The sequence below is a fragment of the Lonchura striata genome, chromosome 1 (assembly GCF_046129695.1).
Source record: "Lonchura striata isolate bLonStr1 chromosome 1, bLonStr1.mat, whole genome shotgun sequence".
Classification (NCBI taxonomy): Eukaryota; Metazoa; Chordata; class Aves; order Passeriformes; family Estrildidae; genus Lonchura; species Lonchura striata.
Genome location: NC_134603.1, coordinates 39,832,254 through 39,847,145, shown reverse-complemented (window position 1 = coordinate 39,847,145; position 14,892 = coordinate 39,832,254). Strand labels below are relative to the sequence as shown.

General features: G+C 37.3%; 1 protein-coding gene across 2 annotated transcripts; it reads right to left on the bottom strand.

Annotated features, from left to right (window-relative positions):
* Positions 1–359: 359 nt before the first annotated feature.
* On the bottom strand, positions 360–13,608 carry LYPLA1 (lysophospholipase 1). Of its 2 annotated transcripts, none has more exons than XM_021555689.2 (9): positions 13,463–13,608; positions 12,984–13,015; positions 9,931–9,996; positions 8,384–8,431; positions 7,477–7,547; positions 6,833–6,906; positions 6,017–6,118; positions 5,233–5,409; positions 360–3,838 (listed from the first exon to the last, which is right to left on the bottom strand). In XM_021555689.2, the coding sequence occupies exons 1-9, from the start codon at positions 13,529–13,531 to the stop codon at positions 3,785–3,787; spliced, it is 693 nt and encodes a 230-aa protein (XP_021411364.1). In that variant the 5' UTR covers positions 13,532–13,608; the 3' UTR covers positions 360–3,784. The 2 variants fall into 2 exon arrangements, with proteins under 2 accessions (XP_021411364.1, XP_021411365.1); XM_021555690.2 differs by lacking the exon at positions 13,463–13,608 and adding an exon at positions 13,267–13,358.
* Between the last annotated feature and the right edge of the window lie 1,284 nt (positions 13,609–14,892).

The window sequence follows — 14,892 nt, the reverse complement described above, 5'->3', positions numbered from 1 at the left end:
GGAAAAAATCTTTAGTACTTGCCCAAATACCAATTGAAATTTATTTCACAATGATTAAAAACTGAAAGTTTTTACATTTTCCCTAGTACAGAAATAATTTCAAAAGATAAGATTTCTTATCATAAATAAAAATAGTAAAATAAATTACATTTTAGATGTTTATAGTAAATATAAATGGCTTGTATTTCTTAAAACAAGGAGTTAGTGGTCAGTATTTGATTATAAAATTTAAGAGACAGGCCTTTTACATACAGCTTCATTAACATCTTACAGTTTGCCCTCAGTCATATCCATCAACCCAAATAGCACCTCTACATAAAAGCTGCATAAATGATTTCAATGAAGTGCAGTATACTCCATTAGAGAGAACATGTTTTAATTAACAGTTCTAATACCAGCGACAGTGTACAGTACTTTTACCAATCTACTGTGTTGTAATTATACAAGATAGGACAAAGAGACCAATTCAAAGAGCCCTCACCTCAGTACAGACCCCAGTAAAGTTTTACCTCAAGAATAGCTGGAAAATTTGGCTTATAATATGCAATTCAACATGTTTATTCAAAAGTGGGCAATATATTCCAACAAGAAGTCAGATTTCTGAGAGCACAAAACTGCAGTCCAATTTAAGTACCATTTTGAAATTAAGAATACATTAAGGAGTTAGATACCCATTGAAACAAACTGATCTGCAAGCAAGGTATTTTCTTATCACTGCTTTCACAGGTTTGATAGACATCATCTCCTTTGGTGGAAAGTCTAACATTAAAAAAAATAGACATTATTGGAAAGTTTCAAATTGTAGTTTAGGAAGACAGGACATTAATATTTAGAACATTGACAGTCCAACTTTTCCATTTTAAGAGAAAACTATGAAAACTCCCCCATCAGACTGAGCTATTATTCAGCCTCAAGTACATGCATTATAACAACCATATCACTTCAGGTTGTGAAGATGTTCAGCTGCAAGATCATACACAAAGCTTTCAAACCAGCTGGGAAGTTACAAAAGACAGGAGCTCAACATACACAGTCTAATATGGGAGGGCATACAGACTTGAAGTTTCCTCTAGCTTCTGGGCTCTTTAAGAATTCCCAACAACAATATAAACATACACTCCCGAATTAAAAAAAAAAAGCCACAAGAGGAGTATTCTTCCTAGAATACAGAAATTCAAAGTAAGTTAAAACATTTACTTATACCGACTTTGGTAACACAGCTGTTTGTAGATACAGCAAGCAGCAAAACAACAATATGAAAAAAAGTCTTGTTACAATAGCTGAACAAAACAAAAAGCATTTACAGAAAAAGATCTGAAAGCATCATGACAGTGACAGCTGAAACTGACTTGGATTAGAGTGTCTAAGTACTAGAATGTGACCACAAACTGTAAACACAGTTCACCAAGTTGAAGAAAGTGTTATGGAGCTAATATAGAAGGAAGCTAGAGCAAATCTCATTTTAACATCTCAGAAGTACTTTTAAAAGCTAATTATTGGAAAAGGAAAAATATGTGAAATGAGCACACAGTCAATTGGAAGTTAAGACAGATGAGTTATCAACAAATCTACAAACAGAACATGAAAATAATGATGAAGAAATCAGAACCTTATACATGAATTTTGGAGATACACCAGTGCTCAGGGAATTATTTAGGCAACAGGGGAATGAAAAGAAATCTAAAAACTAGGAGAAATAACATACAGTTTGTTTACCAAAACTGAAATTTAGTAGAATTGCAAGATCAGCTAATGCAATTTGGTAATGACTCCAAGCTAGGTCATAATGTTTTCTCAAGAGAACTTTGGCACAACTACAGTAAGAATATTATGGTTTCTTCTGTGAACTAAATTAACTGAAAGACAAATTGGCAGATCTATAGAAGAGAGTGACTGAGAGAAGTTACTAATTAAACTTCAAAGTTAATAAAAATGCCCTCTTAACTACACTGATGGAATATCTAAAACTGTTTCATTACCATTTAGGAAAAAAACTCTCTTTCAATTTTACTTATTAAGAGATGTTTAATAATCCAGAGAAACTGAATTAGAAAAGAAGCAGCTTCCTAAAAATGAAGTGCAACATTAAAAAAAAAACAACACTGAAAACTAGCTACTCAGACTAGGTAAACAGGTCAGATCTCTGGCAGCAGCAATATTAGAGGAGAGTTATAAAGGTGCAATTCCTCAAGTATGTATTTGTACTGGCAGATACCTGATGTAAATCCACATACACTGTAAGACAACCTCTGGGAGAGGAACAGTACCTCAAATTCAGATGTGAAGCACAGTGCTGACATGACAGATACATCCATAATAGAAATATACTTTGACTGAAAGCATATTACAGGATAGAAGATTGTTATGCCACAAATTATGCAGTAAAAGGCGTAGTGCATTGTTTTAAACATTCCTAGTGTGGTGACAGCCTCTGAATGCTACAGAACAGCTGTTCCCAGCAGTAAATTATGGCTCTGAACTGAAAAAAGCTATTGAGTGTGCATCAACTCCTGTAAAACAGTGCATTCTACAATTTTAAGGTTCTGAAAGTAGAACTATTCTGTATCTTGTAAATTTACTTTTTTTCCAGGATAGGTCTTCATATTCCTAGGCTATACTGATCTGGGGAAATGTAGGATAGATTTTAAAAGAAAATGCTTTGATCCTATGCAGAAAAAAAAAAAAAAATCAAGTCTCAACATGTAACAAGAGAAAGTATTATATGGTATTATCTAAAAGTATCACTTTAAAGTTTAGCTAAGTTATATACCAATTGCACTTATATTTCTACCAAGAAATAATTCAAATAAGTTTGTGTTACAGATGGGAGTTCAACAATTCACAGAACTACATAGCTGCACTATTTTCAGTTATTTTCTCCAAAGCACAAAGAAAAATTTCAAAACAATATTCTGTAGTTGTTCATGTGAAATACATAAACAAATTAAAACTATAACTAAAGCATCAGATGAATATTCAGTATGAAAACAATATTTTTTTTAACAAAAGTCGAATTAATTCTGTGCACTTTTTCAGAATTCTGTTCCAAGTCAACATTTCCAATGAGTTTAAAAGAAAAAAGACAAAAAGCAAACAACAGTCTAATAAGGAATGAATCCCTTTAGAATTTCCACAGTATTTATCTCTATGAACATTTTAAAATTGAGGTGGTTTAAATATAAGAAATACCTTTGCTGACTTCTAGCCATTATAGAACAACCCTCCTTATCTGTTAAACAATTAACATATAATCCTTAAGCTTTATCCCTGGTAGCATTAATTCTACCATCATATGCCCACTATGTCACATATTCTGTATTTTATGCCCACTGTGTTTTATGTTGTGTTCTTTATGCATTCATCACATAAAAGAAATGCCATATGTTTTCAATGAGTTTTAAGAACAAATCATATCTCAAGGAAAACTAAACTGGTCACATCTATGTTGCTCACTTAAATTTAGTTTTTTATTACTTGTACAAATAGTTTGAAATTCTGAAATCAAGAAAAAATAATAATCAGACATCTTAAAACAGTTATATTCTGTCATTGTTACCTATTTCCCTCATTCACATCCTTCCCAGCACTGGGTGAAAAATACTAAAAAGATTATAATTTCTTGTACATGTGCATTATTTAATCCTCATTGTAAGTATAAATTTGCAACACAGTAGTAACACTGCAGGTATAGAAATAATGTTTCCTATCAGGCATATGAAAAGATTTAACACTCTACCACAGTTGATGCTGGTGTATTTCTATAGAAGGCTCCTCACAGATCAGTTCAGTCTATGGGAGGTAGATGTTTGTCTATGAACTGCTTTACATCCATCATCTCCTGTTTAAAGATAAAACTATATATTAGTTGAAGTCCTGTACTACTACATAATCAGCTACACTAAATCATGCTTTAACATTTGAGTTGTAATGAGCAGCTGGGCTAAAAATATTAAGCAATCGGTTACTTAATTACCACTCTGCACACAAGTCAAGGCTGATAACTTCACAGTGCTGATATGCACTCAGCAGAGGCTAAAATACAAGAAAAAAAGCAAAGACTACTTTTTCTCTCCCTCTGAAGCTGAACAGGCAAGCTACATATTAAGTGATCTTGATAGTACCAGGCTGACTGTGTAGCTAAGGCCACAGCTTTCCATATACTTTAAATTTTTACAAGCTAGCAGCAGCATGAAAAGCCAGCAGCTCCTCCTCTTAACCATTCAGTTTCATTTTCAGCACACTTTCTTCCTTAAGGAAAAGAAATACAGCAAACAAGACTGAGGAACTAATCCATGGTAATCTTTTTTTAATTAAGTCACTGTTGTAAGAAAGAACACATTACTAATATATTTGTGTAACAGCTCAGCAATGTTACAGGCTAAATGCAATACTACTCTGTAAATGTTACAAAGAGGTTGTTCAAAGCTACAGTTCCCACAAGATACAGCAATACAAATTAACCATGTTACTGCTGCTGACAGATGTTCTTTCCTTCCTCCTCGATTTCTTGCTCCCATCATTTACTTTGTGTGAGTTCTGATGCTCCAGCTCCCTACAGCACCAAACACTGAAGGCTGCAGCTTTTGCCATTTTACCAAATTCAAATGATTCAAGGAAGTTTCTGATCAGCCCCAGAGCCGGTCCAAGGAGGAAGTGAGGGCCACAAGGTCACGAGCAGAAGGAGTCCACCCCTTTCTGGCAGCAGGAAGTTATTACATCAGCTCAGCTGTCTGCTGAGCTAGAGCCATAAACACAGGTTCCAAAGCTGCCTCTTCCATAGTGTCAGTCCTCCCTCCCTACTCCTTCAACGTCTCCCTCCACAGAATTACCAGGATTCTTCTCTCCAAAATACCATCTTGGATTTATGCTATGAGAATTTGTCCTTTAATTCTAATTAGTTCTTTTAACTAAGCAAATAATAATAACTTGGAGAAAAGAGCATTTTATAGACCAAGTTGCCTAATCCCCAAAATACAATCTTATGAGAAAGTTCTCACTAGTCATATAAACATTTGCTTTGGATGCTTTTTTAGCTCAGTATTCAGCAACTCACTAAAATAAGTACCATGAAACATGTATTAATTTAAAAAAAAAGCAAAAAACAACAAACAAACAAACAAACAAAAAACCTGAACAAAAACTACCAAAAAAAACCCCAAACTATAAATATTAGTTTTGAGGGAAAAATAATTAATTATACCCAGCTAAAACAGAGTGTATTTAGAACATTACCTCAAGAGATGAACTATGCATCATGCCAGAGTAGGTCTTGAAGGTTACATTGGCTGGATTTATCATAGTCTTCAGCTTCTCAACAGTGAGGGAGCCAAACATTACAGGAACCAGGGGGTCACAGTCCCCGTGGCACTGAAGAACAGCAATATCCTTGTTGACACCACTTATAGGGCCCTGCGAAGGGTGGAATTAGAAAGGAGAAGAGAAGAAAGAGACACAAAGTGGAAATAAGGCCTTTGAAATAAAATGACCCCATGGCATTATACCCTGTGACATGACAAGTAAATTGAATTCTAAGGGGAAACAGTACAATGTATAGTCTGCAAGCAGTTCCTTATGAAGTAAGCTCTGTATCTGACAACACATTAAGCTCAAAGATTCACAAAAAAAATTTTGACAAAAAGTTTTGTAGCAGAAAGTCATAATTTCTGGTCAAGTAAAAAACCTGAAACTTTGCTCAAACACCCAGTCTCTAATAAGACAGTGCCTTGGAGATGGAACAAATGGCAGACAGAAAATTAACCTTCAAGGAAAATTCGTTATATTCTTTACATTTTCTAGTAGTGTAATTTTAAGCAAAATTAGCTACTGAGTGTTTCTTCATTTTCCTTACTTAAAAAAAAATCTAAAATTTATTTTAGGCCCTATTTTAAAAACTTCCAAATTATCAAACAACAGTCATCATCCAGTAATAATTATGACCACTAATTCTGGCACAAGATTCAGTCTTCAGAGAGACTCACTCCCCAAGTGCAAATCATCTCAGGAAAGAAACAAATACCTGAGGAAAAGAAGCCCGTAGAGGAAGCCAACAGCTGAGGGCTATGACACCTGCTAATTTTTGATGTGTTGTAAGAGCTGTATACAATGATAAAGCACCTCCCTAAAACAAAGAGATATAAATATTATTAGAATAATGACAGCAATGTTTGCTTCACGATCTCTGATGACTCCTTCAAAAGTCTTTTCCTATTGCAATCTATTCTTCTTTAGAGCCAACAATTAAAACTGGTATTTATATACATTTGTTTTGCTTTTACTCCTCCCTTCCAAGTCCATGTGGTCAATTCAGAATTAAGCCAGAAAATTTGCTGCAACTAACAGTTGTCAAAAAAAAACCAAAACAACACTAAAGACTATTATTAATAACAGTATCATCACTGCTTTAATATTAAATTTATTTGCATGCAGACTGGGGGAGTTGATGTATGGACCAATTAATCTACTAACCTACCTACCACAAATGCCTTACATGTATGAATGAAAAAATTTCCCAAATAAATCCAGACCACCAAATATCTATAAAATTCAATTAAAACTACTAACAAAATCTTCAAGCAAAACTATGTATGTTAGGTGCATAAAGATTTTAAAAAGACTATTTATTTTAGTACATTTTACATATGCATGTTCGTTTTCCAGTGAACAGTAATTATTTGCATAAACCCAAAAAAACTGCATTTGTTAAAGCAAAGGAAAATTGATACCTTAAAATTTTAGAGGCTGATTTGAATTTAAGTGTCTGGGCTTCTGAAGTTAATAAATCTAAGTTACTTCCCTAGAAAAAAGACAATGATTCTTTCCAATCATGCCTTACCTGAGAAAAGCCTCCCAGAATAATTCTATTAGAAGGAATTCCATTTTTTACTTCTTGATCTATCAGTGCTTTAACTGCAACATAAATAAAGGCCAGTTATTAAAATCCACTCCATTCTCTAGAAAGTCCAGAAGAGGAAAAATGCCCTCTTCCTGGCATCAAGAGAAAACTAGTGAAAGGAAAATCTAGACTGCTATACATTAAAAGTACCAGAAGATCTAGAGCACAGTCAGAAATTTCAGTGCCACTGTATCATTTCCAAGGAGAAAAACATGCAAACAGGTCATGCAAAAGTGCCAATGCTGGGAAGATGGCATACTAGCATGCTAGATGGCAACTAGATGCTAATACTGCTCTGACCTGCTTCATTGCCCAAAAGCTCTTTAAAAAAGCCTACACTTTTTTCCATATTTCAGAGTATGAAGTGTTTATATTGGTGAATTACTCTACTTACTAATAAAGTTAAAAAACAAACAATAAACAATTAATCTAGCTAAACTTTGGTCAGTGATAATACCATATACACATATTCTTTTCCCTAAAAATATTTGCTTTAGAAAACAGATGTTCGAAACAGATTGATAGTTCATTTTCAAGAATACCTGGAAGTACTTTTAAGACATAAAAAATGCTCCTAAGCATACCATTCTCCGCCGCCTGCTTGATGCCAGCTTCATCTTCCTGTGAATCTGGAGAAAGTCCAATGATATCAAACCTTACAAAAACATCAACAAGAGCATTACTCATTAGAGCATCCAATCCACTTCCTTAATACACAAATAATAAAATCTGGATGTTTTCCAGACAAAAATGTCATCTGTCATATTGTTTAGTACCAACTACCGATAGTTCACAAGAAACATTGCACAATCTGTGAATGTGGCTTAAAAGACTAGATCTAGTCAACAAGGCTTTTCTGAGTTTTGACATCTTCTGTAATTTACTGCAGACTAAGCAGCACAGTTTTGATATTTGCTCAAAAATATTAGCAGGAATTTTGCTGCACGTAGAAATTAAAATATGATTTCAAGAAATAGAAAAAAAGCAAACACAAGATACTTTGGGGGGTAGGGGGGAAGCCCAAAATCCAATAAAACTGAAGACTGTTTTAAGATCATTAAAATCTACCATGTTCTTCTTGTTCTCTATTCAGAATGGATGTTCTAAAGAAGTTTCTACATATCCTACTGACCCACCAAATATTGCTCACACAAGTAGCAATAATATTTCCACTCCAAGTCTCTACTTCTACTGACTAGCAATTCAGACACAATGCATACTACAGACCATACCTGTAGAATAAAATGGGGTTTTGTTCTAAGATACATATTGGTCCTGAGGAATAATCACTACCACAGATACAAAATGATAATTAGAGTGTACCCATGACAGGCCTTTTGGTATAAGAAGAGAACTAAAGTAAAAAAGTTTACACTTTTATGTGACAAAAACCAGATACTCAGGTTGTTCATAATTTTAAATTAAGAACAATGAGTTCATTGCCCCAGATATAATTTGATTAGAACCATCTGCATTTGAACAAATACTTACCATGATGGCATAGACATGTTCATGTTCAAAGAAACAGGCATAACTGGCCTAGAAATGACAATGAACAGTCCTGACATAAGATATATACTGAAATTCAACAATGCACATGCAGTAACATAATGAAATTGCATATTCTCTAACTCTGTCTTAATTTTAAGCAGTAATTAACATTAGCTGTTTCGCAGCATCTGTTGAAGAACTCTCTTGAACCCTGTCAGCCCAAACACATTTAATATTCACGGTTGAATTACCACTCTATGGAGAACAAAACATTAATGGGCTGCTTTAAATGTGCATGTGTGTGAGTGCATAGATCTCATATACATATTTTTTAATATACATATTTTATTTCCTTATTTGTAATTAGGAATTATTTATCACAGTTCCATTCACAAGTTCAGTGGATTAAAGCACCTTATACAGCAGCATCACCAGGAAGCAACCAAAAGCAGCACATGGTGGAGCCTGGCCATGCATGCTTCTGTCAACAGCTGAATCTGCTTAGGCAGTGCCTGCCTTCACTGCTGGACTCCTTCCCAGCCCTGTGCTGCTGTGTGCCTTCTCTTCAGCCACAGCAAGAGAGCTTCAATGGATCATGCCATGGATCAAAGCTGGCTTTAGTTTTAATCTATAGGAAATGAGCAGCTTAAATTCTGTGGGGAAGGACTGAAAGAAGACAAAGGGCAAGCAAAGAAAACAGCAGATATTGGTAAGCTCCTTTTGAACGGTTCAGCAAAGCCGGGCCATGTGGTAAAATAAATGAATAAACCACAGCTCAGTAATACACCAAAACATTGCTTCCTTCTCTCCCTATCATCTCTTCTCCATGTCTGCCAAGACCACTGGTGCAAGAGATAATCTGAACTTTGTGTTAAAATAAATTAAGATTATACCTTATTAGTTTTTTTTACCACCAAGTCAATAGTAGATAGATCTTGCTGCCTTATTTACTGGTGCCTAGCCATGCTTAGAAGTATTTCACTTCTCAAATTGCACACAAAGACAGCTCAAATTGCATTATTTGCTGAAAATATCACTCACTATCCTGTCACTCTTTAAATTTCTTTGTTATCTACAGCAAGTTTCAATCTACTATATACACACCCAAGTTTAAGTGCAGCAGGCTAACGCAAATTATGTGTAATGATAAGTAAAATACAAAAAAAATATACCTTGATAAAACTGTTTTTGACAAAAGATTTGACAACTCAATCCACATGGAAAAAAGTCAAAATAATATAACTTTGTACCTAAAACTTTACATATATGTTTTCAGTCTGAATACCAGAACTGAAGTAGAAATAAAAATGCAATTTTACCCCAAAGTAAATCACACAGAATTTCCTAAAAACAAAAAACATTTAATAGCATCAACACTATTTTAGAATTGGCTTTTATATAAAAAACCAAAATGCAGGGATAGCCAGATACCATCTCACTTCTGAGGTGTCTCTCTGACATCTGCACAAGTGTTTTAACAGGTGCTGCCTCTACAGAAAAAGATAGAAACAAAAAAGTTACAAACGACAAGAAAGTTACAAACTTACGCGTGTGGGCAAATATATTTCACATGGGGGCTTTTGATACCGGCAAGTGCTTCTGACCATCCGTGCCTGTTAACAAAAACACATTCAACTGGTTTTAAGTTTTGGCTTAGCTCTATTTCTGAGATGGTGCATCAGCACAGACCAAATATGAAACATGCTGAATTAGATGAATATGAACACATTTTTGGAAAATGTTTGTATCAACCACAGTATACTATGAATGTAGTACTAAACTTGGAAGGTATGTTCAGCCCTTGAATGCTTGTGGCATATGTAGAGTCAGGAAGACTTGATCTAATTTGGCTGCCATAGTTGTGGTGCAGCTACAGAAATATCACTTTAGCTCCAGGCAAAGCCCACTCTGTACCTGTCTGGCTTTATTAATTTGTGTGCCACAACAGATGCACACAGGTATCCTGCTTCCAGGCAGTGCAGAGGCTGCTTTGCTGCTCCTGCAGAGTTAAGACAGCTTCTCTAATAGCCAACTTGGCATTCTGTGAACCACATTTCTTGATGTGGGATAGTAGCAAACTGACTCCTAAGCTAACTCCACATGGATCCAACCCAATCAATCAGCCCTATTAACTTCAGCTCAGTTTGAATGGTCTTGGATTTGGACAGCCCTAAACAACACCCCAGATTGCAGTAGCTTTCTAATCTCAAGCAGATACTGTATATGAATGTCCATAACAAAACAAGATCTGCACAGCAGGTGAGTTAATGAGCTTCCTTCAAACCAGAGCACTGGAGAGTGTAAGGACAAGACTCACTCCAGGCCTCATCTAGACAGAAACTGACCTTGACCCAGATCTGAACCCATGCACAACCACTGCACATGCCTGCACTTGGCTTTCCAGAACTCTCAATAGCACCTATATTGCCTGATTTTTCTCATCATTTAGTATTCTTAACTCACCCACTAAATTAGATCCTGGAAATTTGATTCTAAGCAGGAAACACCTTTAACAAATTTGTCAGTAATACAGTTGAACAGCAGACCAGCCATAAAAGCATGCTTGGTTTAGTTTTAATATCATTCTGAGAAGTTAATTAATGTATGCTACCTATGCCTATGAAGGCATATCCAACACACTGACATCATAGACATTTGAAGCACTGACTGCATCTCAGCCTAGTTTCTATCAGTACTTTTAGATATATTATTAACAAATAACAGGAAATGTGACTTGCACAGTGTTTGCAGTATCACAGAAGGTCAAATAAGAATCTAAAGAAGAAATATTACTGAGAAAAAATAGTTACACAAGAATTCAGGGATGTTTTTTGGCCAATTATGAAGACTAATTTGACTAATTTGAAAAGCAACATTGTGTACGTACTAATACAGACTCCTTAGAACAATTCTCTATATGGCATCTTTTGTTCAGATTTTGACAAGTATGTACCAGTCTTTAAGTGCCATTTATATAGGAACTAAGACAAAAAAGCATGTAACCTCTGTTATACATTTCCCAGAGTAAGAAAAATACAGCTGGTAAATGTAAGTGATCAGTTTAGAAATTTATGTGAAATGGAACACGTCAGTTTAAACTGGGGGAAGTTATAAAATTCTTAATAGGTTTGCTTCAGACAATTTTGGGGTCACTCCTACAGCTTTTACTTAAAACCCCTAACAGCAGTATGTCAGAGGCAGTCAATGTAATCTGCAGCAGACTAGAAGAAGAAATACACCTAAATACACTCACTGTATTTCCACAGAGATGTCATGTCTTGCAAAATACAGACATTCCAGTATGCTCAGTGCATTTGCAAGATTGAGGTTGTGCATTAACTCTGACTCTGAAATGGAAATGCCACCTTTCCTAGGGTGACACCTTTTCTAACTAAACTTAGGTTAAAGAGAAAGTGTCCTTTTTCTGCACCCTGCCAAAACAAATACTAAGCCAATTTGCAAGGACTCAAATTCCAAAAGCTCCAAAGATTCTGCAATCACTTGCTGAACATTTGGTGCCAAGATGAAGGCAGCACTGCTGCCTCAGCTGTGTCCTACCAGCAGAAAGGAAGAGGAGTAATGAAAACAAGGTGTTGTGTCACCACAACAAATCAGAGCAAAAACCTCCACTTGTAGAGGTTATGCAAGTTTTAATTCTGACAGCTAATTTTAGTTAGTACTTTGGAAAAAATAACATAGCAAGCTTTAACCTAGAGGCAACATTCAAATTCCAGGTAACAAAATAAAATTTCTTAAAAAAATATTATGTAATTTTGGCCACAAGGGAGCACAATAGACAAAACATTCGTGCTATTTATTTTCAGTATCTAAGTGCCAAGTCCTTTAAAGTCTTCCACTAAAAAGGCTTCAGCACTCTCTTAACTTGTTAATTCAATGGCTTTAATGAATGCATGCTTATTTCTGGGCACACACAAGCTTCAAAAGGAAACATTACACCAGAGCTAGAATGCCTCCCAGAAATTCCCTACTCTTTCCATTTCTACTCACACATGGAAATAAGAGGAACAAGGCATTACACACTTTATTTGGGGGGCGTTTTTTTGAAGTCTGAAGACCAAGTATTTCAGAGACAAAACTCTGTAGACATTAGGTGACCAGTTTGGCGTTTGCTTATATAGATCAAAAAGGTCTGGATTTTACTGTAAGTATGACATGTTGATAAAGAAACCACGGACTAACTGCAGCTATTGGCAAACCAACAATTCACAAGTCTGGAATAAAAAAGAGCTCTAAATTTAGACAAAAACAGGAATAACCAGAAGCCCACTCTCAGGAAAGCAAATAATCAGAAAACCACAGACTTCTTTTTCTACAAAGTTTGTCTCAGGAACAAAAGAGAGATCCCATTCAGACCAAATTAGATAAGTAAGTAAAGTTTTCAAGGACTTGGTGGAAAATTTTAATTAACTAGTTGTCACCATCATTGCAACGTGAAGTGTTAACTGTTGTTGGCCACTGCATTCAGTAAAGGGCAAAATAAGAAGCTTAAGTAAATTTTAACTGCTCAATTGTTTAAAATATGCAGGTTATATTTGAAACTATAATAGCTACTGAGTATGCCATAGATTAGAATACACACCCGGTATCTCCTAATCCGTGAAGAAAAATGACCTGAGGGAAATAAAACATCAAGAACACACACACACAAAAAAAAAAAAAAAAAAAAAAAAAGATAACAAAGGGAGAGGTTTAGTATCACTGAGCAACCAAACGCACTTCGCCCACGAGCCCCAGGCGCCCAACCCAAGGTCAGGCACAGTTCGGAGCACGGCACCACTTTCTCCCAAGAAAACTCCGCTTCGCTCACTTCCCCTCCCCGGCCCCGCCGCCATCAGCGGCCGCTCCCCGCGGGCAGCGCTGACCTTCCAGGTGCCGAGCCCGGCCCGCCTGTGCCAGGGAAGGACCGGGAGAGGCCCGCCCGGGCCGTGCCGTGCCGTGCCTCCCGCCGTCCCCCTCCGCCGGCGGCGCGGCCGCGCCTCGCCCCCCGCCCGCCCGCGGCCGCCGCGCCAACAAAGCGGGGCGGCGGCGCTGCCGCCCGCGCTGCCCGCCCGCACTCACGGCGGCCGTCGCCTTCCTGGCGGCCGGGACGATGGCGGGCAGAGGAGCCGACATGTTGTTGCCGCACATGCACCGGGCTGCGGGGCGGCCGGCGGGACACGGGCCAGCGGCGGGGAGGCGACGCGGGAGGGCGGCGGGAGCCGGGTGGGAGGGGCGCGGGCGGGCGGGCGCCTTGTGTTCTGCTATAAGGCCCGGGGGGAAAAAGGAAATTACGGTATTCTTAAATGGGTAAAATATAAAAGGCTAAGTCACGGGATGGCAGGAAAAGCAGCACGAATATAGCAAGCAGCACGTTAGACGGGGCTCATCTGTACTCATGGGGTCAGATGCCTTCACCGCCGAATTAAATCTCTCGGTTTACGGCTCCCAAGGCACTGATTCTTACTCATCTGGAAATGTGTTAGGCTATTCAGGCACTCTGGTTGAAGTTCCTGGATCATTCCAGTCCATTCCAAATACTTAGACCAACTCTGAATATGTATTGCAAACACATTTCTATCAAAACGGAATACTTTGTTCTTTGTCTTGTGTTCCATACATCTTTGTCAGATATTTACTCCCAGAAAATCAATATGCTCATTGTATTTGCCGGGTGGTAAGTGGCTGCCATGGATGCTTGCTTGGCAGCTCCACAGCAGCTGAACACACACTATACCTCTTTCACATCCTTCCCACTGCTGTGTTCCATACCAAACAGGGACAATTTCTCACAAAGCTTTCGCTCTTCAACATCACCAGCACTGACTGCGTAAAATTTCTTGGATGAGCCTTTATGCCAGCTGTGTCACATTGAATATACATCCTCTTTTGCCGTGACTGTTAGGCTGCTTTGATACATAGTACTGATGCCAGGGCATGCCTGTTATTGCTAACATTTGATTATTTACACGGGTAACTTTTTTTGGTTTGATTTGTCTCTAATTTAGCGTGTGCTCCTGCCTCATGTACTGTACCTAATTCAAGTCAGTTAAGAAAATACAGTTTATGCATTAAAAATTATTCAAAGATTAGGAGCTGCACATTCTGTCAGGTGCTTATTAAGTATGCCAAACCTGACTTTTGCTCTAGATCATCTTTTTGGGACATGAGCAAAATTTTGCTTTCCCACTCTGCTATTTACCATGTAAATGTCACTTCCATAAAGTGAGCTGCCTCTGAACCTCCAGCCTAAGAAGTAATAGTCTGCCAATAAACAGAACAAGATTTTAGTATTTTAGTCAGTAGAGCTGGAGTGATCTTACTTGAACTTCCCATTTCTGGCCCCAGGGACACTGGGGAAATGTGAGTTCTGCATGGATTGGGCATGGGGCAGTCTGCTGGGTACAGACAAGTGTTCAAGAAATTGACCTTCAGGTATGCCAAAGGAATTGCTGGAGACATCTGAGCTGCGAACCTTTCAAAAACTGGTACATTGCCTGTCCCTTCAGAGT

Coding starts and splice junctions, on each gene's coding strand:
- LYPLA1 (XM_021555689.2), bottom strand. CDS start 13,531: ATGTGCGGCAACAACATGTCGGCTCCTCTGCCCGCCATCGTCCCGGCC. Junction 13,016..13,462: donor CCAGGAAGGCGACGGCCGCC/GTGAGTGCGGGC, acceptor TATTTCCCTCAG/GTCATTTTTCTTCACGGATT. Junction 9,997..12,983: donor CACGGATTAGGAGATACCGG/GTGTGTATTCTA, acceptor TTTTGTTAACAG/GCACGGATGGTCAGAAGCAC.